The following is a 22,603-nucleotide window of genomic DNA, read 5'->3' on the forward strand; positions in this document are numbered from 1 at the left end:
ATCTCTTTAAGATCCTGACCGTCCCTTTAAATGCAATTGTTTAAATCTGTCTTGTACTTGGTTCATCGAGTATATTTGCCAATTAACTTTTGAAATTTTTATTGCTCCTATAACTGGAATGATGGAGATCTTCTTAAGATTCCAGTTTCTTTTCATGTCATTCCTTGGTATTTTGTTATCTTTTCCCTCTCAGCTCTCTTTAATCCAGCATCAACTATCTAGCAAGGTAACTTCTACTAAGGTTGCTTCTTTCTCCTTCTTGTCCCATATCATTATGTCAGGTTTTATGGCTCTGTTTTCTAGGTACGTAGCTATAGGAATCGGATAGACATAGTGGATGGTATATATATATTCCTTAATTGGAATTCATTTTTGAGATGAACATTATATATATTAATTTATTTTTATTTCGGACTATTATTCTCATCTTTATTAGTTGTTGTTTTTCACGACGTTTCGGCCAACTATTCCTCTGGCCTTCGTCAGTGGATGGTGTATGACTTATTTCCAACTGTTCTTTCTGGTATATGTTCCCAGGATTTGTTGTTGCATTCGATATTCAGTTCCGTGTGGCAGAACCTGCATTTGCTGTCGTTGCTTAGACCACTTTAAACAATGACAGCAAGTCTAGGTTCTGCCACATAGAAGCAGAGAGTGTGAGCCATCTAGCGTCCAACTTTAAGGTTCTGCTGAGGGACAGCTACTATAGGACCCAACACAATGGAGTGTGTAAATATCTCCACTGGACGATTTGTAAAAAGTTGAATATCGAATGCAGCAGCAAATCATGTGTGCACATATGATCTTTGAGATGAAGTCAGATGCTGAGATAAAATGGAGTAGGAGTTGAAAAGAATTTAATTGTAATATAATTAAGATAATCTAGGCTTTAAAAAACGTTAATTATTAAATTATTAAAAAAAAAAGTATTACAAAATTAAACTTCTTGTAATCGACTGCAATATTTTATGAAATCATAAATGGTTCAAAAAATGAAATATTAGATTTTTTCAAAATGATAAACGTATAGAAAGCATTTTGGAATGTGCTTTTGCATCATATTTGCATGTGTAAGTTAATAAGTCTAAAATTTTTGTATATTCATTTTCTTTTGCAGAAATTAACGCAGGTGAAATGTTCAGATGAAGATGATGATGACTGATGGGGAAAACCTTCATTCAAACACTTGTATATATTCACACCACAATTCTTTCCAAAAGTGAAACTCTTTGTAGGTCTTATAATCACTTCCACTATTTTATTGATACGAACATATTTTATTTCACTGTAATGCTTTTTTTCTGAAAATACTTATTTCAGCTTTAAAAAACTGTTAAAGTGGAGCCATTTTTCTTTATTCACCGAAAAAGAAACAAACAAAAAAAGAATTGAATGACTGCATAAGTTCATTACACATATGAAAATGTTTCCTTAAACAAATGTTTAGTATTTTGTAATACAGTTTTTCTTTTTCTCTTTTTTTGGGGGGAAATTTAGTCACGTCAATATATTTTTTTTTAATTTAGGCACATCAATAATTTTTAAATTGGCTACATCAATATATTTCTTAATTTGGCCATGTCAACATTTTTTAAAATTTGGCTTTATAAATAAAAAGTAAAGTAGTTAACTATAGTCAAGGATTAACTTTTTATGAGCTACTGTACCGAAATGTAGGGGAGAGTGCCACTTTTTTCTCAAGATTACTCGACTTACCTTTGATCCTCATCTTATAAAACTGAGCATTTGATCCAGGGAACATAAAGTACTATTTTTTTTTTTTTTTAGAATTGAACCCTGATCTCCCGGACCATTACACTAACCATTATTTCAGATGGGTTGGTATAAGATTAGAAAAATAAACCTTTTTCAAGTAGAAATGCCCACTTTACAGAAAAGTCTATCCTTCATCTAAACTTTTATCTTCATAAATTTTTGTATTTTGGGACAAATCTTTGTGTGTTTAATAATGTATGTAAATGATATGGCAATTTTTCTTACCATAAAAATGTGATGTCAGAAAACGAAAAGACAATTTTTAGACGTTTTTTTGGCCATTAACCATGTCTGATTCTATCTTGTTTCTAAAATTAAGCTTTATCAAACAATTTTCTCAGAGATTCTTTCATTTTCTGGCACAACTTTCAAAACGTATAAACGCCTGTCCACTTTGTTTCTGTGCATGCTTCCCAAATCATAGGAGTCAAGGCTTTTAAGTATTTATTCTCCTGAATAATCCAGTGCAAAAGCATGGATGTCTTGAATTACAGGAAGACTGACCAACCATGGAAAACTTTGAAGCAACGGAATAAACAAGAAATTTGGAGACAGTTGATCCACTGAACTACAAGAACTGGAGAGTGAACTTGCAAACTATCAAAAAATGTCTGATCCTGAACAACGAAAAGATTTACATTAAATGATTAGAAGAAGAAAATAAACTTTTTAGTGATCGAATTTTTTAAATAAATATAAACAATATATCGATTTTGTAATTACTGTAAAAATAAAGCGTAAAATCCTTATTAAAGTTTTTAATATTTTAAATGAAAGAATTTATCTTTATTTGTTTTACTGGTCAACTCAGCTGGAAACAATATGTCCTCATTTTAATTTTTATTGTAATAAAGGTTAATCCTGGTGTTAGAGATGTTGAACCAAAATTATCTCATTTGATACTTGATATAGGGCGCTTTAGGTGCGAGTATTTGCAATCTTGTTATACTCATGCATGGTAAGTTCAGAATGAAATAGAAGAATCTTTCTATTTTGTGACTTGGTTTTCAAAGAGTACAAACGTTTGTTCCTATTTCTCAGCTTTTCAAACCCTAGCAATCAAAACGTATGAGAGTATTTTTTTCTAAATCAAATCATCTAACTCTTAGACACTTGTCAAAGGACTCGGTGAGATTATCATAGAATTTTCTTCGAGTGGTGTGTTGCCTCCATCAAAACTTTGTAAATACAATTAACAGATTCAGTACATTCTCACAAATGCTCCTTTCTTTTTGCTTCTCAACATGTGTATTTTCTTATTGTAATGGGAACAAGTGTATTCTTTGTTTAACACTCATTTCTTAGTCATTTCTCTGTGTATTGTATATATTACATTTTTTAACTTTTTTTTTGTTCATCTATGGAAAACTATGAATAAATGAAATGCATAAGTTAACAACTGTTTCTCTTCTATTTTGCATATTATCAACAAAAAAAAAAAATGATTGTCTATTTTTATTCTTTTTAAAGGTTGTTTCTTGTTTTTGTTTAAATGCTCACTGATGCATTATGGTCGAATAGTTATTTTGAAAAATAAAATTGCCAAAATGGAACACTGAAATTTGTATGAAATAGGTTCATATTCTAAAAACTTTTCATTGTTCCAAAACTGGTAATTTTATTTTTCAAAACAAAAGTATTCGACCATAATGCACCAGTAAGCATTAAACAAAAAACAAGAAGCAGCCGGCCATTTTGTATCTTCTATCAGTATAAGTGTAAAATAAAATGGAAATCACCATGTTGAAAATATAAAATGAATTTTCGTATTGATTAAATTATATTTTTTCTCAAATAGATTTAATGATTTTATTAAATTACTTAATAATGGTTGAGTTCATTACCTTTCCTCTTGCTCATTCTTTTTTTTTTTTATTGGCTCAATGTTATGCAAGTGCACGCCAACTCTCGTCCACATGTGAGAGTACGATATCGTGATTTTTTTAAACATTGCGTTGGGGCAGCCATGTTGTCCTTTCTTTTGTCTGAGATATCCGCATTCGACATACCAGATGTTTCAGCGAAGATGTTTACACATCCTTTTGTGTTGCAATGTATAATCTTTAAACTGAATGTTAGTTCACTTTCTGTTTGTGTGTGGCAGAATCTGCACTTGTTGCCATTGTTGAGATCATCTATCTTCTTAAAAGTATTGGTTATCAGACTTTGAATTTGGGTAACCATTATCACCTTCCGTTAATCATAGTGAAGCAATCCTCTTTTGAGCCAGTCTAGAGACAAAACCTTCATTATGTATATATTCTTAGGATAGTTTTTCAAAAAATATTTGGCACATTGTTGGCTGGCTCATTTTTCCATTTTTCTACTATTGAAGATCTTGTATTTCTGGTATCTTTTAGACTATTGTTACAGATTAAGTTCAACGATAGCGAGTAAGGTTTACTAACTATATATGCAGCTTAAGAATCTGAAGTCAAATAAGGAATGCATAACAACAATAACATGGCCTGATCGAACATGAAAGAATGATGTAATTGCTTACTTTTGAAAGAGGCAAATTTTGATAGTGTGCTATTGCACCAGTATTAGATTCATGACCGATTAGATAGGAATGTTTAGAGAACCAGGGTCACAAGTGAAATATAAGTGACAAACTGACATGCGATGTTGAGCAAAGACTTGAAGATAGTTGGAGCAGAGAGTTAATGAGAGAGTGGGAAGAAAGATTAGGAAGAAAAAAGTTGGAGCAGATTTGAAAAGAGAGCTCAAAGGATGTTACGGTCTTCTAATGTAATTAATCAGTGTCTGAGAAACAGGACGGATATCGAGGTATTAAATGCAAAGAAAAAAAAACATACAATTTAAACTACAACAAGAAGTCATCTTTGATATCATACGATCATGTTGATCGTATGGTATCTGTTGTGTCTGAAGAAATGGGTTGTCGGAATCATGGAATATTTGAATGAAAAGTAAACAAGATCATTTTAGGTTAAATACTATTTATTACAGTCGAAACACAATTATATTTACAGCACGATATGCACGTGTTAGCGCACCCGCCATCTTGTTCCTTCTACCTGGAACTCTCTAAACTTTTTCTTTTCATCTATACAAAGGCAATAACTCTTACTTCCTTTATTAGAGTTATTTCCCCTTTAGTTTTTGATCGCTTATAACAAGCTGAAATATAAACTGACAAACTGACATGCAATGTTGAGCAGCGACTTGGAGATAGTCGGAGTAGAGTTAATGAGAGTAGGAACAAAAAATTGGAGCAGAGTTGAAGAGAGAGTTAGTTTTTACATCTAGAAAGCCCAAAGGATGTTACGGTCTTCTAATGTAATCAATCAGTGTCTGAGAAAAAGGACGGATGTCGAGGTCTTAAATGCAAAGGAAAAAAACATACGATTCAAACTACAACAAATCATCTCTTGTGTTGATTGTATGGTATCCAATCAGAAAAGTCTTTATTCCAGCATCCACGAGTATGAACCAACAGCTAAGCGATAACTAAACTGCATGACACAAGAAGGAGATGGAAGAATCCAGCAGATAGCCATAAAAGAACTGAGAGAAGGTATGTCTGTCTATCTGTGTGCACTTGAGACTTTGTTGTTACATGGACATGTATGAACATGCATTAAACAAAAGTTATGTTATACTATTTCCATGCTTGGTGTTTCTATCTCATTTGTGAAATGTTTGGTCAGTTTTCTGATATAGCATTCTCTAGTATTAGTTTATTGCAGTTTGTTTACAGTTGAACTACATAGATAAAAACTATTAAGAGCAAAAGGTAGTTTGTTTGAAGCATTAATTTAAAAATTTGCCTCTGGCCTCTTTTACATTGCCGTAGAGTTGCATCTATGTTCTTATTTTATAAGTATTTCCACAGAATGTGCTCCGATGATCTTATTGCACTTGTACTCCATAGACAAAAATATTACTAACTCACCAAACTAGATAACTAAATAACAAATATAAAGGAGGTTTCAAATCTTGAACCAGATTAAAAGAAAAATGCAATGAGTCAGTGTATTATTTAATGTCTATATTTTAAATGTGTTCAAAATGTCTCATTTATTACAATAGATGATGATCCTTCTAAATCCATTTTAGCTTATGTATAATAACCATGACACAACAGTTTTTTATTTATATATGTTAATTTTTTAAAGTCTAAATTCAACTTTAACCAATATCTAAGCCACAGGTTTGAACTTTAAGTCTCAAAGTAAAGAAGAATAATTGTAATTAGCATGCTTATCTTGTTGAGAATCTAAAGAAACTAAAGGAACGATTTTTCATTGGCTACAAAAATGACCGATCCAATATAAGGGCAAGCATTATGAGGTTGGTAGTTCAACTGAAACTCCATAGAGTAAGGTGCATGTTTGTGTTCAATACAAAGTTATTTCCAATATCAGGTTATTCTTTCCAATGCAGTTTGGTTAAAGGTCCATGATAAAAAGCAGTCTATGTTTGAGTCATAATCGTTGGTAATTCGTTTCAAAGTAGTTTGAGGTTTTTGTCATAGTTAGTCCTCATTTAATCAGCAACTGTATTTTTTTCCAGAGTTTTAAGATCCTAAGCCTTAGTGAATCCATGATTTAATCTTGATAATAACTTAGTGTCATTATTCAGAGTGCGTGGATTTTCTAATCACGGCACCAGATTTTTACATATTTATATTAAGAAATCAGTTGAGTGAAATTTTATTCATTTCATTTGTAGATTCATATCATGAAATGTTCATGAAAATTTCGTATTCATAAAAATGATAAAAACATCTGCCGAATCCTTCCACCTATTGTTAAGTATTGTTTGGTGTGAACAACCATGTTAACTTGAAAGGATGAAGAAGGTTGGCTCTCAGTTTGGACACATATAAAACCTGTAAAAAAAAAAAAAAAAAAAATCAAGAATGTTTAAAAATAAAAGTATTTTCAGATTCGAATCCATCAGTTTGAAAAAGATAGAAAAACACAAAGGAAAACTATTCAGAAATCAACAATAAAATAGTTCATACATTGCAACTAAAGTTTCAAATTTTGATTCAATTATATTTATTTATAGATGAAAGTGTTAAATAGTAAAGATATAATCACTTGTACATGTCTGATGATTGAAATTTGCACCATAACGTTAACACATACACAGGAAACAGTGTCAGGATGTTAGCATATGTATTCATATGTTACTTTAACCTGCAGTGTACTGGAAACGGACATGACGTCACATGACTCAAAAAGAGAGTGAGAGAAGTAGAGAGTTCGTTGGGACGCTTTGAGCAGATAGATGTGTAAAAATATGGCTTCAGAATCGATTATAAATTAAGGGACTAAGGCCTCCCCCTCCAGATGTTTGTCTCCTTCCACTTCTAGCAGAAGAGACGTCAACTTAATAAATGATTTCTCTCCAAATTCAAAATATTCTCCTTTGCTTTGATTGTTGTGAAACTTTAATCCCTGGTGCCTTAGTTAGAAGAAGAGCAGTTAACACAATGAATGATTTAATTGTGTTGTTATGATTACAAACATATTTTATTTGAAAGACATTAGACCTCCTTTTGGGGAGAGGTACTGCAACGTTAAAGGAAACTAAAGAAATGCAGCCCACAAAGATGATCGGGGATGATGTGTCTCAGTCATAGAAGGAGCAGTATCATGAGGTATGATTTAATTGCACTGTTATGATTTGTTGATTTGCATTGGATAATAAACATGTATTTTATTTGATTGAGATATTAGACTCCACCTCCTTGGACAAAAGGATGATCTAATTATATGAGAATAATGAATATATTGAGTTTTTGAAACAATAAAAAATGGTCTTGATTTGTATCATTCAGACTATTGTTCTCGTTTTAGCTGATATTGTAGAACTCAGAATCTTTATGTTGAACTCAGGAATCTGTACAGAATTTTGAATGGAACCTTTAAAGTTGTAAAACTACACATCTAAAACAGAAATAGCTTTAAGGCTTCTAAAATTCTTATAAGAATTATCTGAAAGGACTCGTGGCATAACAGATATAAGTGCTAACTCATAATCAGTTCTAAGTGACAGCCTTCTGGAGGTAGAAGGTTCAATCCTCAGTGTGGAGGATATTAAGAATACAATTATAAGTCCATTAAAATTCATTGCCAAAAACAGAATCAGATTGATCGAATGCAAATTTACTTTTATTTATAAAAACAATGAAAATAAAAGGTTGTGCTGAGCATGTGTCACTGTGCATTGTCATGAGCCTCAGAATTAGATGTATAAATCTGAACAACAGCAAAAAAAATCTTTTGAGTAAAAATAAGTGTTTCACTTGTTCTTCCATACATAGAAGATAGGAATTTTTGTGTGGATGAAATTTAAGGTTAAAATAAACATGGCTGCTCTTTATTCTGCTAAACACATTAGTCAATGAAATTTTTTTCATGTGAACTAAAGTCGATTTTCAAGAAATAAAAACAAACTAAAGAACTATTTTGAACTTACCTTTGCTCCATGTTTATAAGAGAAACTTGTTGGCTTTTGATTGAAGAGAACAGCTTTCGGTTGTGACAGCAGACCAAATACCGTTACATTGGTTAGAATCATAGATTCTAGCAAATATCCTTTATGAATTATTTCATTTTTTATAAAATCCTGAAAGAGAAAAAAGTAAATAATAAGGCAATAATTAATTAAAGGTTTAAAAAAGGATTATGCGAACGTTTTAGTGCATACAGACATGATAATATGTAAAAACTAAATGGAGCACTCCAATTATGTTATCAGTTGAAAAGGAACGAGTTCTGCATGATACCTAATGCCACTTGAAGCAACTTCTTGTTAACATAGATGAAATATGTATTTTTAAATTAACTTAGTCTGAAAATAATATTGTTTCCATAAATCCCAAATTATTCCTATTTAATTTTTACAAAGAAATAAATACGTATGTTTCAATTGTACGACTATGTGTGTATGTGAGTAATTATCTATCTACATATCTCTCTCTATATGTATATGTGCGTATGTGTGTGTATCGGTATATCATAAATGAGAAATATACCGTTTTTAAAGCAGAATAATTAAGAAAAATGTAAAAATGTGATGTGCACACTTGAGTAATCCCAATTGATGCAAAATAGTAAAACAACCTTTTTCTTGATGTGAAATCGTACATCAGCATGAAAGGTTCATTACAGTCAAATTTTGTAGCTGCTGAACAAAGTCGAGTATGAGGTCTAAATAGTTCAAAGTAAAAAAAAAATCAATAATAATAAAAAGGAAAGAGAGTTTTCAAAGTAAACAAAAAACAATGCTAATTTGTGTTATACCAGTCAAGTGTTTCTGGTTTTGCAAGTTTTATTGAAAAATTATTCTCAAATTTAATTTCAACAACGGATTGAGGAAGATGAACCTAATAAGGCCATAGCTGAAAGATGTATGCTCAATGCACACAGAAAACCTTTTGTACATGTAAAAATTTATACATTCAATTAATTTAGCTACCATATATATATATATATATATATATATATATATATATATATATATATATATATATATATATATATATATATATATATATATATATATAAGAGCAAATAGTTAATAAAACATGTTAAAAAACACTTTGAAAAAGAGTTAAAAACATATTTAATCTGAAAAGGAAACACTTAATAAGTGGATAGTCAGCAAATTACCAGTAACTAGAGACCTCTGATACAAAATCAAAGTTTGCAAAGAAAATATCAGGTCTTCCCCCATTACAGGGAGTTAATATCAGGAGGTTCCTGTAAATGTTGTAAAAAATAAGATTTGGTTGTATGTAAATAAGACCTAATAGAAGTGGAGATTTGAGTCTGTGTTGAGATATAGGAATGAATGGGAAAGGATGGGGGTTAAAGATTGAGATAGAGGTAATGGAAGATTAGAAAGAATAGTATTCATATGCAGTGTGTGATGGCCGCCCTAAATCATAAACATACTAATGTGTATAGGTTCAATCAGTAGGGGAATGTGAATTTGACATATCTATGCTAAAAGGGATTTCAGATTTAATTGGGGTTATTCAGTTATAAAAATGCTTTTAACTTGACTAGAATTTTTATGTGGTAAGAAAATGTACACTTACATTGCCATTTTGTATATCCCTACCCCACCACTATCATCCCTACAGACGCTGCACCCTTATTAGATCTTATTTATATACAACCAAATCTTATTTTTCACATTTTCTCCTAATACTAACTCCTTGTGATGAGGAAGACCTGATATTTTTATTGCAAACTTTGATTTTATATAAGCTGTATTATATATTAATCATGATAAACACTGTCAAAAAATTTCCCCACTCTTTATCTGTGCCAAAACCAAAACGTAGATTCCATGAACAAAGCTTCTTTCTTAAAAGTGCACGCCTGTAGAACTTTGTTTTGTTTGCCTGTTTCCCACCTGACTACAACCTGGATGTTTTCAAGTCCAACATAAACAAATTCCTGATGAACCGCCCCCTTAAGTAAGACACTTTATCAAATCTCAACACTAACGTACTGTACACATAATAACCCTTACCCCCGAATGGCTTCCGGGCCTTGATAAGTGGTGACCACCTTGTAAAAAAAACAAAAAAACTACATAATTTGTTAAATAACTTATAGCAATGTATGCTATTATAGAGTCAATAACATTGTACAACAATAACAAATGATACATTGTTACAAAATAAAAGTATGAAAACCTGACTGACCTTTTCAGCATAAAATGATATTAAATTATTTTTATTTTTTGTCACTGAATCTGTAAAGAAACAACAAAATATTTTGCTTTTTAATTGGAAAATTCTATAATCAAATTGAAGCAAATGTTTTAGTATTTTTAAACAAACCTTTTATTTCTTTATACAAATACATAGAAAAAAAACTTTATTTGAGTTTCAATAATCTTATGTTAGCTTTCAGAATATTTAAGTATATTTTTTCATAAAAAGTTTTAATTCACTGAATTCTTCAAGGAATTTGTTTATATTATAGAAGCAACAGTAACAGTAAATGTTGTTTTAAAGTATTGACTTTATAATAGACAAGACTTTATATTGGTATATCGATTTTATAATACATAGACAACAATCAATGTTTTTTCAGCTAACCCGGTGTAGAAATATTCACCTCTTTATGATTGAATATTTCATACATTATATAAAAATCCAAATACACTAGTTCTTTCCTCCTCTTTCTCTCTCTTTTCCAGTTTCTTTCAAAGCTAACACAGAGCTCATCCTTTACAAAAAGAAATTGTCTCAGATAAAAACTCCTTGTCGTCCCTGCAGTGCAGGAATGGTTGATGAACATCATCTCCATGTTCAGCGTAAAATAGGGGACAAAAGTAGGGGAGCTGAATGACATAGCAAGTCAACTCAAGGGCAGGATCTCAACACTAACCAAAAGAATTAAAAAAATAAAAACAAGAACAAGGCGAAAATATAAGATGTAGATAAAAGATTTTGTATTTTGTCATTATTTCTTTGGAAATTGACTTTCCTTCTACAATCGTGAAATCGTTGAAATAACTGACCAGACAAAGAATATTGTACTGATTAAAGGAAATGGTCATTTGAAGATGTTGAGAAATACTTTACATTGCGATTCATTTCAATTAAAACTAAAACTAGAAATTCCCATATAATAAAATTACTATCTCTCTTGCTCAAATAAAAAAAAACAACAATTTTTATTACGTTTTCAAATACACTCTACAAATACAAAGATTTTTCCCCCTTTGAAAAATAACTGTTTGCACTTAAAGGGTCTCTATTACATTGATCATTTTTTCTGTCAGTTAGAAAATTTATAAATCACAAACTTCTGATAACTTAAGCTAAGAACAATGGCCACTTATAGATTTTAAAGATATTAGACAGAATTGCATATGTCATAAGAAGGAAGTGTATTCTGAAAGATTAAATAATAAAAAAGGATTGATAGCATTCGCACGACTTCTTAAATTCACCTATTCAGTGCTAAACACTCAGCCTCCTGTCCTCTCTAATTCGGTCTTTTTTTAAAAAAAAAAACTTTTTTTTAATGCAGATAATTCATTCATATGAAGATTAATGCACATCAAACCACAGAAAGTCAACTAGTACTGAAAATAATAACACTTATAGATTAAAAACTAGTGACATAATTTCCACCTAATTTTCCATGAAACTACCATAAAAACTACTACTACTACTACTACTACTAAGAAGAAGAAGAAGAAGAACAACAACAACAACAACAAAATGGATTTTTCTTGCCTTAGAAAGATTATATTTTCAGATTATGTTTATTCAAACGTGTATGCAAGTTCTAGCTGTGCTGTTATGTAGCATAAGATCTGGGGTTTGAATGGGTTTAGAGCAGATACAGATATGATCAATGATTTCAACGGTATTTCCACATTACTTGCGTTTGAACCACATACATATCCACATTTAGTTAGAGCAGACTTTGAACGGTCAGTTTTAATCCTCAATTGGTTCATGTTTTTCAGTCCAGTCATTTCTATAATGCATTGCATTTAAGTTCCTCAGATGATGATATTCTTAAATCTATGGAAGGGAGGGGGGGGGTCACTCCAACCTCTATTTCTAAATTTTAAGTAGTTTGAATTCAGAGACAACAGAAACTTTGCTTAGAAAATATTTTCTGGACTGACTGTCAACCAACAATTATCATTTCGATTTTCTTTCTGCACAAACAAAAAAAAAAAAAATAAATAAATAAAAAAACTCAGTCAAAACATTTTATTGAATCGAAATATGTACTAATTGAATATTTGTATAAATAATAAAAAATATGTACTAATTGAATATTTGTATAAATAATAAAAAATATGTACTAATTGAATATTTGTATAAATAATAAAAAATATGTACTAATTGAATATTTGTATAAATAATAAAAAATATGTACTAATTGAATATTTGTATAAATAATAAAAATATGTACTAATTGAATATTTGTATAAATAATAAAATGTTACTATGTTAAATGAATAATGATAATATTTATTTACTGTGATGTAAATAATCGGAAAATAATTTATATTTTCAACTTTAAAAATAATAAACAGACATTACATTCATAGTCTATTTAAAAGCAGTAGAAACATTTGATGTAAGTAAATCAAACTACTTACCTAATGATTCACCATCATCCCAATAAATCTCTCCCCTGGCCTCACCTTTGATATTGAGAGCTACGAGCAGAGTGAATGGATTTTTACGGCTGAATATGGAAAAAATGAACCAATAGCGAAAGAATATTCCATTCTGAAATGAGTTATTATTGTTAATTACATTATTTATATGTTTTTAACTGTTGTTTTTATCTTTGTTGAACATTCTCCGGCCTTCTTCAGCTTCCTTTTTTGCATAGTCAGAAACTTTTCTGTGTTTTTCAAACTGAACTCTCTATTGGGATGAAATGCAGTATGAAAATTGTCAAGTGTCGAGTGGATTAAATAAATGGTTCAGTTTTAAATCCCTAATTAAAGAAGTTGAAGAAGGCCAGTAAGTACAACAGCTTAAACCATAATTAAGACAATAAATTAAGATAACATGCAAATAAGAATAATATTATTTTGATGTTGACAAGAATTTGTAAATAAATATTTGGATAATTTATAATTTATTCATATAGATATTAGCGTTTATATTATTTATTTTATCAAAGGAAGTGTCTTCAAGTGTTTTTTTTTTTACCTGTGAGATGTTGTCAATGCAGGATGTTGAAGAGGAAGAATATAGCCTGACCGAAGATGGATATTTATGACATCAAGGGGTGTTTCAAGAACAACAAAAGAACCAGACATCTTTGTAAATGGTATGGTTTTACCTGTATAGAAGTCATACCATAAATCCCATGGAAAGTATGCCACAACAAATTGTTGATTCTTAAAAAAAAAAAAAAAAAAAATTGGCAGTTTGTATTTTTTGTTTTATAAATGAAGTCAGACATATTTTAATATAATCACTTATTTAATACAATCATTTAATATAATCACTTACTTAATGCAATCATTTAATATGATCACTTATTTAATACAATCATTTAATATGATCACATTAAATATAATCACTTAATGTAATTATTTTATATAATCACTTATTTAACTGAAATGTTTTTATGTTTAGTTTTGTTTGTTTGATTTTATGGCATACCAACCTTATAGAATTATTTAGTGCTGAAATATACTTATGATAAACAATTCATTATATACAATTACTTGAATACAAGTTGCTATTTTATTCATAGCTGGGAAGGAGATGAGTTCATATCTTTCCTAGCAGTGTGTTTTACTTTTTAATATATATAAAAATTAAATATGTTTGTTCTATGTTTAAATCATTAACACCCAACAAGGGGTTAAGAATCTATTGATTAAATATGACAATAAATCCAGTTATTAAAAAAAAAAAAGATGATGATGATGGTGGTGGTGGTGGTGGTGATGATGATATCTGGGGGACTTTTGTTACTCAAACTCCAGAGAATGCCACAAGTTGTTCTCAAAGAGAAATCTTTGACGATGGCCTGTGTGACTACTCCTAGTGAGTAAATAATAATAATAATGTGGAAAATTTTAACAGTACAACTTAGTGAACAGATCTACTACTCCTTTAATGCTTGCGGGCTACTTCCCAAGGAACAAAAGGAATTCCATAAAGGAAAAAGAGGGATACACGATTTATTAGACAGAGATCAAAAAAAATCTTGAGAGAGGTAAAAAGCGGAAAAAAGAATATAGTCATGGCATGGATTGATTACAAAAAAGCCTAAGACAGAATTTCACAAGCATGGATAATTTAATGCCTAAGAATGTACAAGATATCTGACAATATTATTAATATTATTAAGAAAGCAATGAAAACATGGAGACTGGGACTGACAGCTGGAGGACAACACCTGACTGAGATAAAAATATAGAAAGGCATCTTCCAAGGATACTCACTATCACCATTACTGTTTATCATAGTCATGATACCATTAAACTACATATTGACTAAATGTAATGCTAGGTACAAATTTACAGGCACAGAACAAAGATTAAACGACCTCATGTATATGGATGACCTGAAACTACTTGTTTACTAAAAGCAAAAAGGAACTGGAAAAATTGATAAACAAAATCAGAATATTCAGCCAGGAAATTGGAATGAAATTTGGAATGGAAAAATGTCCATTGCTAGAGATGAAAAAGGGAAAACTAGAGACATCAAAAGATATGGAACTTCCCAACCAAGGGAAGATATAGAGCGCTCAGTGAACACTTACAAATATCTAGGGGTGTTGGAAGCAGATACCATTAAATCTACAGAAATGAAAGCTAAAATTAGAAAAGAGCAACTGAGAAGAACCAGGAAACTGTTAGAAGCAAAGCTATACAATAGAAATTTAATTCAAGGGGTAAATACCTGAACAGTATCGCTAATAAACTACTCTGCGCCAGTCATAGAACGAAGTAAAGAAAAACTTAGACACCTTGATCAGAGGACAAGGAAATTAATGACAATGCACAATGCATTACACCCAAAAGACAATACTGGCCGACTCTATGTGAAAATGAGCAAAGGAGGAAGAGAACTGATAAGTGTAGAAGACAAAAAAGATTTGAAAAAATACTTAAGTCAGAACACAGAAAGATTGGCATCACCAAGAAACTAATCCACATGAGTGACAAATTCTAATCTGGCATACATAAACTGCAACAAAAGTGAAACAAAAAGATGCAACCAAGAGAACTGGTACAATTGCCTATTCCCTCTTCATCTCTTTCCCCCTTTCCTTTTTTCTTTCTCTTCTCCCTCCCTACTTCTCCCACCATCCCCCCCCTCCAAAAAAAAAACTGGCGTCAGCAGGACTGTCACCACACTAAATGGTCGAAGGGTCAAGACGGATGGAAAGACTGAGTAGAGAAAGTACTAACCAGACCTCCACTAGATGAGTGTCAAGAAGACTGGGACCTTGGGGAGGCTTACTGTCACTCAAATTCCAGTGAAGACCAATGGCTGCTACCAAAGAAAAATCAATGGTAAACGTTTGTTGTGATAACGCAAATTAATTTGTAAATGTTATCAAAAGAGGTGGAAAGTCTGCAAATCTGCGGAGACTTGTTGTCACGCAGAGTCCAGGGAACACCACAATTTGTTCTCAAAGAGAATTCTTTGATGATAGCCTGTATGAAAACTTCATAATTAACAATACCAGTAATAATAATAACAATACCAGTAGTAGTAGTAGTAGTAGTAGTAATAATAATAATAATAATAATAAGAAGAAGAAGAAGAAGAAGAAGAAGAAGAAGAAGAAGAAGAAGAAGTGGATATATAAGAAAATTCAGATTTGTTCTAAAAATCTATTCCTTGGCCATTTTTCTTGTGATTTGTGTCCCTAAACACACACCATCTTGACATGGCATGGGAAGGTTCTTAGACTAAATATAAAAGAAACTATTTTTGATTGATTATTCAGTGGTAATCAACATGGATGCTTTGTTTATTTTAAAACATTTTCTGGCATTTTATTTGTAACTGATTGACCTGAATACTTTTAAACTTGACTAATTGCAAGGGAGGTGTGTGTGTGTGTGTGTGTGTGTGTGTGTGTGTGTGTGTGTGTGTGTGTGTGTGTGTGTGTGTGTGTGTGTGTGTGTGTGTGTGTGTGTGTGTGTGTGCGCGCGTGTGTGTGCGTGCGTGTGTGTGTGTGTTTTTACCATAAAGAATATCTGCTAAGAATGTAAAAAGCATTTTGAATGTTAGAAGATTTGTCAAGCTTTATGTAAAGTTTTTTTTTTTTTTTTCTTGTGTTTTTTTTTCGGAGGAAGATTTGTTGACATTCATTCTTTCTATTAAGAATTCTTTCTAGAAGGATATTGGATATTTACGGGAGGGGTAATGTGAAGATTGCCAAAATTCCTAAGTGAAAGTGTTTTTGTGTAACAAATTGGATTCAAATTTGGCACATCCCAGCTGTCAGTCCGTGTTGTTAACTGTTGAACCATCGTCATCTCCATGGTTCTGTTATTGAATAATGGTGGGCATAAGATAACTAGTATATATTTTTGTGTAGGTGAATGGATATGAGCACATGTATGAATCCAAGAAAGTTTTTATTCTGCCCAAATGGATCAGAGGGGATTTCAAATTGTATTGTTATGACGACTGAACTTATGCATTCATGATTTGAAAGTGTAATCTCTCTGTTGCAGATATTGACAGAGTGAGACAGAGAAAGCAACCCCTCTCATGAACGGTTGTCAAAAGCAGAGATATATCATTGAATTCATGGCAAAAGTGCATTAAGAATGGGGTGACTATGTAGAAAAATAAATTCTGGGGCAAAAAAAAAGTCACTTGTTTTAATGGTACTACTCCTGTCTTTGTAGCTCTTCAACTTTTTGAGTTAAAAAACTAGGAGGCTTTACTTTTGGAATGACCTTTGTATTTCAAAATAACCTATAACATGGAGAAAATTGATTGGTGAAGTCAGAGAGTGCACAATGTAGATGAAATCTCACAGATATAAAGTCATGATGAACAATGGTTAGATTTTGAGGAGACCAGTTTTGCATTTTGATGTGACCAGTTGTTTGTGTGGGACAGTTTTTACGAACAAGATAACTGCTGAGTTTTGGATGTAGCCATGGGTGCTGATATCTGTCTTGCTATCTGATGCTGATCCTCAAATAGATAATAGGTTAGACTTATGTCTCTCTCGTAGTTAATTAATTGCATTAAGTATAAATTTTATTTGTGAATTTTTTTCTTAACAAACCTTTATTTCAGAAACCATATCTTCTCTTAATTGTTCTTATGCTAACTCATCAAGAAGATTTGAAAAGGCATTGAAATGATGACATGAATCCTGACAAAGAAATGAATGGCAACGTAAAACTGTATGTTACCTGCATCACAGTTATTGTAAAAATTGCAAAGTCATTCAAAATGTTGCATAGCAATAGAATACATAGAACGCTAAGCCTAATAAGTTGGATATCACCTCACATTTGTTATTTTCTTTAAAACACATCAAATGATATCAAAATTTTTTAGATAAGGATTCATAATTTTTGGATTATTCATACTATGGGTGGCATCTTTGATATTATTATTGCAACGTTTCAATCGAAGTAATAACAATGGATAAAGTTTTAAGTAATAATCAGTTCTAAGTAACCGTCTTCTGGAAGTTGAAGGTTCAATCCTCAGTATAGACAAATACGAATACAATTAAGAATTATTTAAGATTTCTACCTGGTCATGGCTAATGAAACAAGGGCAGTCGACTCTCATGGATTAAATAAGGAGTTCTGTTCAAAATTTAATGAATAATCGAAATAATATATTTTAAATAATAGTTTTTTTTTTTTAAATATGACAAAAATACTGAAAAAAAAAATGTATTATTTTTTTTAATTAATAAAAACAAAAATATTGAAGTTCACAGTGCACAGTTTAAAAATTCTTCTTAACAAAGAAATTTGTAAAAAAAATATAACAAAAATTGAATAAATAACAATAAATTTTCATGGCAAGTGCTCGTCTGAGCTCCAATCTATGGTCCCTTCTCGCCAAACTTTCATGAAAAACACTTGTCTAGCTGAAACCATCATCAATAATTTCCCTAACTCTTTATCTGTGCCTAAACTTAAATGTGGATTCCATGAACAAAGCTTCTTTCTTAGAACTGCACGCCTGTGGGATTCTGTTCCATTTGCCTGCTTTCCAGCTGACTACAATTTGGATGTCTTCAAAGTAAACAAATTCTTGTTCCCCTTAAATAATCCAATTTACCAAATTTCCACTACTAATGATTACTACGATACACTGTACACTCATTACCCTTATCCTCGAGTGGACTCCAGGCCTTGATAAGTGGTGACTTGTTTTGTAAAAAAAATAAATAAATAAATAACAATAAAACTTACTGGTTCCAAAACTGGTGAAAACATCAAAGCTGGGCCCCAAAGAAACTGCGTGTCCAGAGCATGAGTATTTTGGTCAAGTGGAAATCTAGATAAAAATATAAAAATAAGAACGTATATAAATGTTGTGGAGACGCCCACTAATTAGCATACGTGGGTGAACAAGGTATAGATAAAGGTATCAAGGCAGCAAGACCGGGGAGCTGTGTTCGAACGCCGGATAGGCAAGACGCATATGCCGGTTGCTCCATGAAAGACTTTAACACGCCCTCTGCCAGACAATCTTCCAACTGCAGTACAACTGCACCTTTGTAAATATGTATTATGTTTTCGTCTTAATATATTTGTTTTACCTTTACTTTATGCGTCCGTGTTGTTATTGATACAGACACAACAATAAAGAATATAGTTAGTGTATTGCTGATGCATAGATTTGGAAAAGAAAAAAGGTACAAGAAATTAATTAGTGAGAAAATTGGTAACAAATTTTGCTTGTCGGTTTCACTTTAATATGTAAAAAGTGACAATTTAGAAATTCAAATATAGAAAAGCGTTCTTTTGGCGTTTAAATAAGACCACACTTCTACGTTCTATTATAGGACCTAATCTTCATGTAAACTGTCAGACTATCTCTATAATAATCTATAATAAAAGGATTGCAAAATATAAGGCATTTCTATTTTTTTATAAATAACAAATTATATGTATTTATTTAAGTGACCTACACCATTGGGTGTAGGTTGCTAAAAGTTAAGAACAGTGAAAAAAAGAACTAAACAATAATAATAAATGTCGGATGCTGAAGATACTAATTTTCTGACCTAAAATACATCGAGCCTTGATGTTATTGTTTTTTCCCCCTTTTCCTTTGCAAAATTCAATAATGTTCAGTAAAGTCAAAAGCAAAAACAATAATTTTTCTATACCAAAAAAACATCATGAATATTTAAAGCTATAAACAACTTGAAGTATGAAAACATTTTCCAAATTAATGGGTTTGGCATTAGATAACTCGAAAAAGGGTTGATATGCCATAAAAACAAAACAAGTATATAACTAAATACACATTAAAATTCGAATACAAAAGTGTCTGAATATAAGGATAATTTTAATTATATAAACCCAACGGGACCTGTGGAAATTCCACAGGGAACCTATTCATATGTAATATATTGATGTTGGAATTCTGTAGATGTTCAGCGTAAATAATATTATTGTAGCTCTTTTGTTAAAACTGCAAAAGTATTTATCTAAGCTAGCAGGAACACCCTGTATAACCCGGTCGTAAAGTATGCTTAAATATGATATTTTAATTCTTGCAGATTTCGTATATATTATTATAGAGTTAATGTTCTATGGATTTTTGTATATTATAAAGTTGCGATTTCAAAAATAAAAAAAATATATCAGTATGACTTGGGTGTATTAGCTTGAATCGAAACCAAAACCAAAACTTATGGAAAAAATATATGTATTTCTACAATTATAAATGCAACTTTGTCTGTCTGTGTGAGAGTTTGTTTCTTATAGCCTCGGAAACCGCTGAACAGATTTTCTTTAAAATTTACAGAACTTTAGTGTATAAGTCTGGGAGTGATATTAGTTAAGTTTTGTTTCAGAATAACCGTTATTTTAATTTATCTATCATCGGTAAAGCCATTTTTCCATGTTGTCGCTTAGCAGCAATGATAGAACAATGGGTCGTGAAAATTCTACTGTAGGTGAGCTGATAGCGTGTGTTTTTTTTTTGTTTTTTTTTTTTGCATGACGTGGTCTGTAGTTTCAAACTCCACACGTAAATTTCTTAATATTTTATTTTCATTAACTGCAAAAAATTTTATAAGACCTGAAATGTACATGTTTATTTTTGTTTTTTGTTTTTTTGCATAACATGGTTTGTAGGTTCAAACCCCACACGTAAATTTCTTAATGTTTTTTTTTTCGTTAACTGAAAAGAAGATTATATAAAATAATTTTATAAAAGAAACAGTAGGTTTTCTAGAGTGCAATGTAGAATAACATATATTTTGGACTAAGTTACTGCATGTAAGCATTTGAAGCGATTTTGCGGATTTCAATAACAATAAAAATATAAGCGTCTGAAATATTCGTTGATCATCATTCAATCCCAGGCAACGTCAGGTTTCCCTGCTAGTAACAAATAAAAATTGTATATGTAACATTCTGATATATTATTCTCATACATTATTTGGCAGTGATATGCTTTTAACATTATGTAGATATAACTTGTCAGTTGCAGCAGGTTAATTGGTATGATTGACAGGTGACATCTTTAGTAAGCCCATTTCCAGACACTTTTTTTTTTAATTACCCGTTATAAATAAAGTAGGTTTTTATTTGCTTTAATCATCCATTTCATATTTGATTAAGTGAATTTCAGAGTATTTTTAATCAAATTATCAATACTTTGGAATGTATAATGGTTTGTAATTTATACTGTTACTATTATCGATACATTACAAAACACACACACACACACACACACACACACACACACACACACACATACATACACGTATACGTATACAGAATTGAAGGAAAAGTAAAAAGTAAAAAATCTAAATTTATTTATTTTATTTTTAATTTCACTAAAAACTGTTTCATTTACAACAGAAAAAAGTTACCTTTTTCGGTATCCGTTTCAATTTGTAATTTGGAATGCAATACAGAAATAAACTAGTGCTAAAAGTATTCTTTCATATTTTGAAAATAAAAAGTAAAACACATCACAATTGCTAAAAAAATGATTGACTTGTTCTTAGAAATAGACATAAGAAAAAAACAAAGCAAAACTTATGACATTGTATAAAGAATTAAAAGTTCTCGAGACTCATAGAAAACAATTATTGGTCTAGTAATTTTGGTAATAGAATACAAATACTTGGGATTGTCAAAAAAAAAAATGTTCAGAATGCCCATCCCTTGACTACTCAGGATAATCAGAAAAGAGGTCAAGTCCTACATAGCTGATTAGCTTTATCATGTGAAGAGAAAAATTTCAGTTGCTGACTAAACTTTAGTGAAGAAACATAAGATGTTACTAGACTCTTTAAGATGCTTGTGGAGATGGTCCAGCTAGAAGCAATTCCTAGCTAAGAAAATGGATATCCACTCTTTTTTTTACCACTTATGAAGGCATGGGGGGCACTCAAGGATTAGAGATCGTCAGTATGACAATGATCGCCATCACGAAAAGATTGGGAAGAATAGGTGGAAGGAACAAAAGACTACTAAAGAGAAATTGATTATCTAAGAGGACGCCCCATTAGACTTGAAGACAACCATTCTATAGTTAGTTGGGAAATAGACTTGTGGTATTTTCTTCCAAAAATGGAATGTTCTAGAAAAGAAACTTTGTTCATAGAAGTTCCATTTGTTTTTGTTTTTTTTTGTGCAGAGAGAGAAAGGAATGTTCTTTGCTGTGGTTGTAGTTAGACGAGCTCTTGTTGTGAAGGGGGCAGGATTGAAGCTCATAAATGTAATGATACAGTAGAAAGAGGCTAGTACTATTCTTCTGTGTGAAAGAGGCTGTAGGGACGAGAAGAAATCACCCCCACTAGATTGTGAAGTAGTTTGTACTCTGTCAAGATAAGAAAGAGTGCTTCCAGTGGCACCTCCCAAATATGATAGCAGTACTATTTTATGACATATCTGGCTCATATACTGCTAGAGGATTGCATTAGGAGTGATAATTTCTGGAGTGGTGGAAAGATCCAACTATTTCTCCAGCAAACATAGGAAAAAAATTTATGTAAGCCTTTCATTTCAGATCTAGGGTGAAAGTCAGTTGGAGAAATTAATAATGATAAAGGGAGAAGTATGGATCTGAGCATTGATGTATAACGATGACGATACCGCACCAACCACACTGGGCACACCGGGTGTCCTT

At 31.3% G+C, this 22,603-nt stretch overlaps 2 protein-coding genes across 3 annotated transcripts in view; one reads left to right on the forward strand and one right to left on the reverse strand.

Moving 5' to 3' along the window:
• LOC145286078 (transient receptor potential cation channel subfamily V member 6-like) overlaps nucleotides 1-3,172 on the forward strand; it is a 103,678-nt gene extending 100,506 nt beyond the window's left edge. Inside the window, exon 15 of the mRNA XM_080134748.1 lies at nucleotides 1,118-3,172. Within this exon, the coding sequence (XP_079990874.1) occupies nucleotides 1,118-1,162 (45 nt within the window). The 3' untranslated portion in view covers nucleotides 1,163-3,172. The remainder of the gene's footprint in view (nucleotides 1-1,117) is intronic.
• A 1,550-nt stretch (nucleotides 3,173-4,722) lies between these two features.
• The window catches only part of LOC145286080 (lysosomal alpha-glucosidase-like), a 141,848-nt gene continuing 123,967 nt past the window's right edge, over nucleotides 4,723-22,603 (reverse strand). For both annotated transcript variants that reach the window (XM_080134751.1, XM_080134750.1), the window contains exons 15-20: nucleotides 18,697-18,781; nucleotides 13,472-13,662; nucleotides 12,907-12,995; nucleotides 10,475-10,524; nucleotides 8,233-8,382; nucleotides 4,723-6,634 (exon numbers count right to left, since the gene is read on the reverse strand). In XM_080134751.1, the coding sequence (XP_079990877.1) occupies nucleotides 6,554-6,634; nucleotides 8,233-8,382; nucleotides 10,475-10,524; nucleotides 12,907-12,995; nucleotides 13,472-13,662; nucleotides 18,697-18,781 (646 nt within the window). In that variant the 3' untranslated portion in view covers nucleotides 4,723-6,553. The remainder of the gene's footprint in view (nucleotides 6,635-8,232; nucleotides 8,383-10,474; nucleotides 10,525-12,906; nucleotides 12,996-13,471; nucleotides 13,663-18,696; nucleotides 18,782-22,603) is intronic.

Source organism: Euprymna scolopes, chromosome 10 (genome assembly GCF_053919585.1).
Source record: "Euprymna scolopes isolate OS-2025 chromosome 10, ASM5391958v1, whole genome shotgun sequence".
NCBI lineage: Eukaryota > Metazoa > Mollusca > Cephalopoda > Sepiida > Sepiolidae > Euprymna > Euprymna scolopes.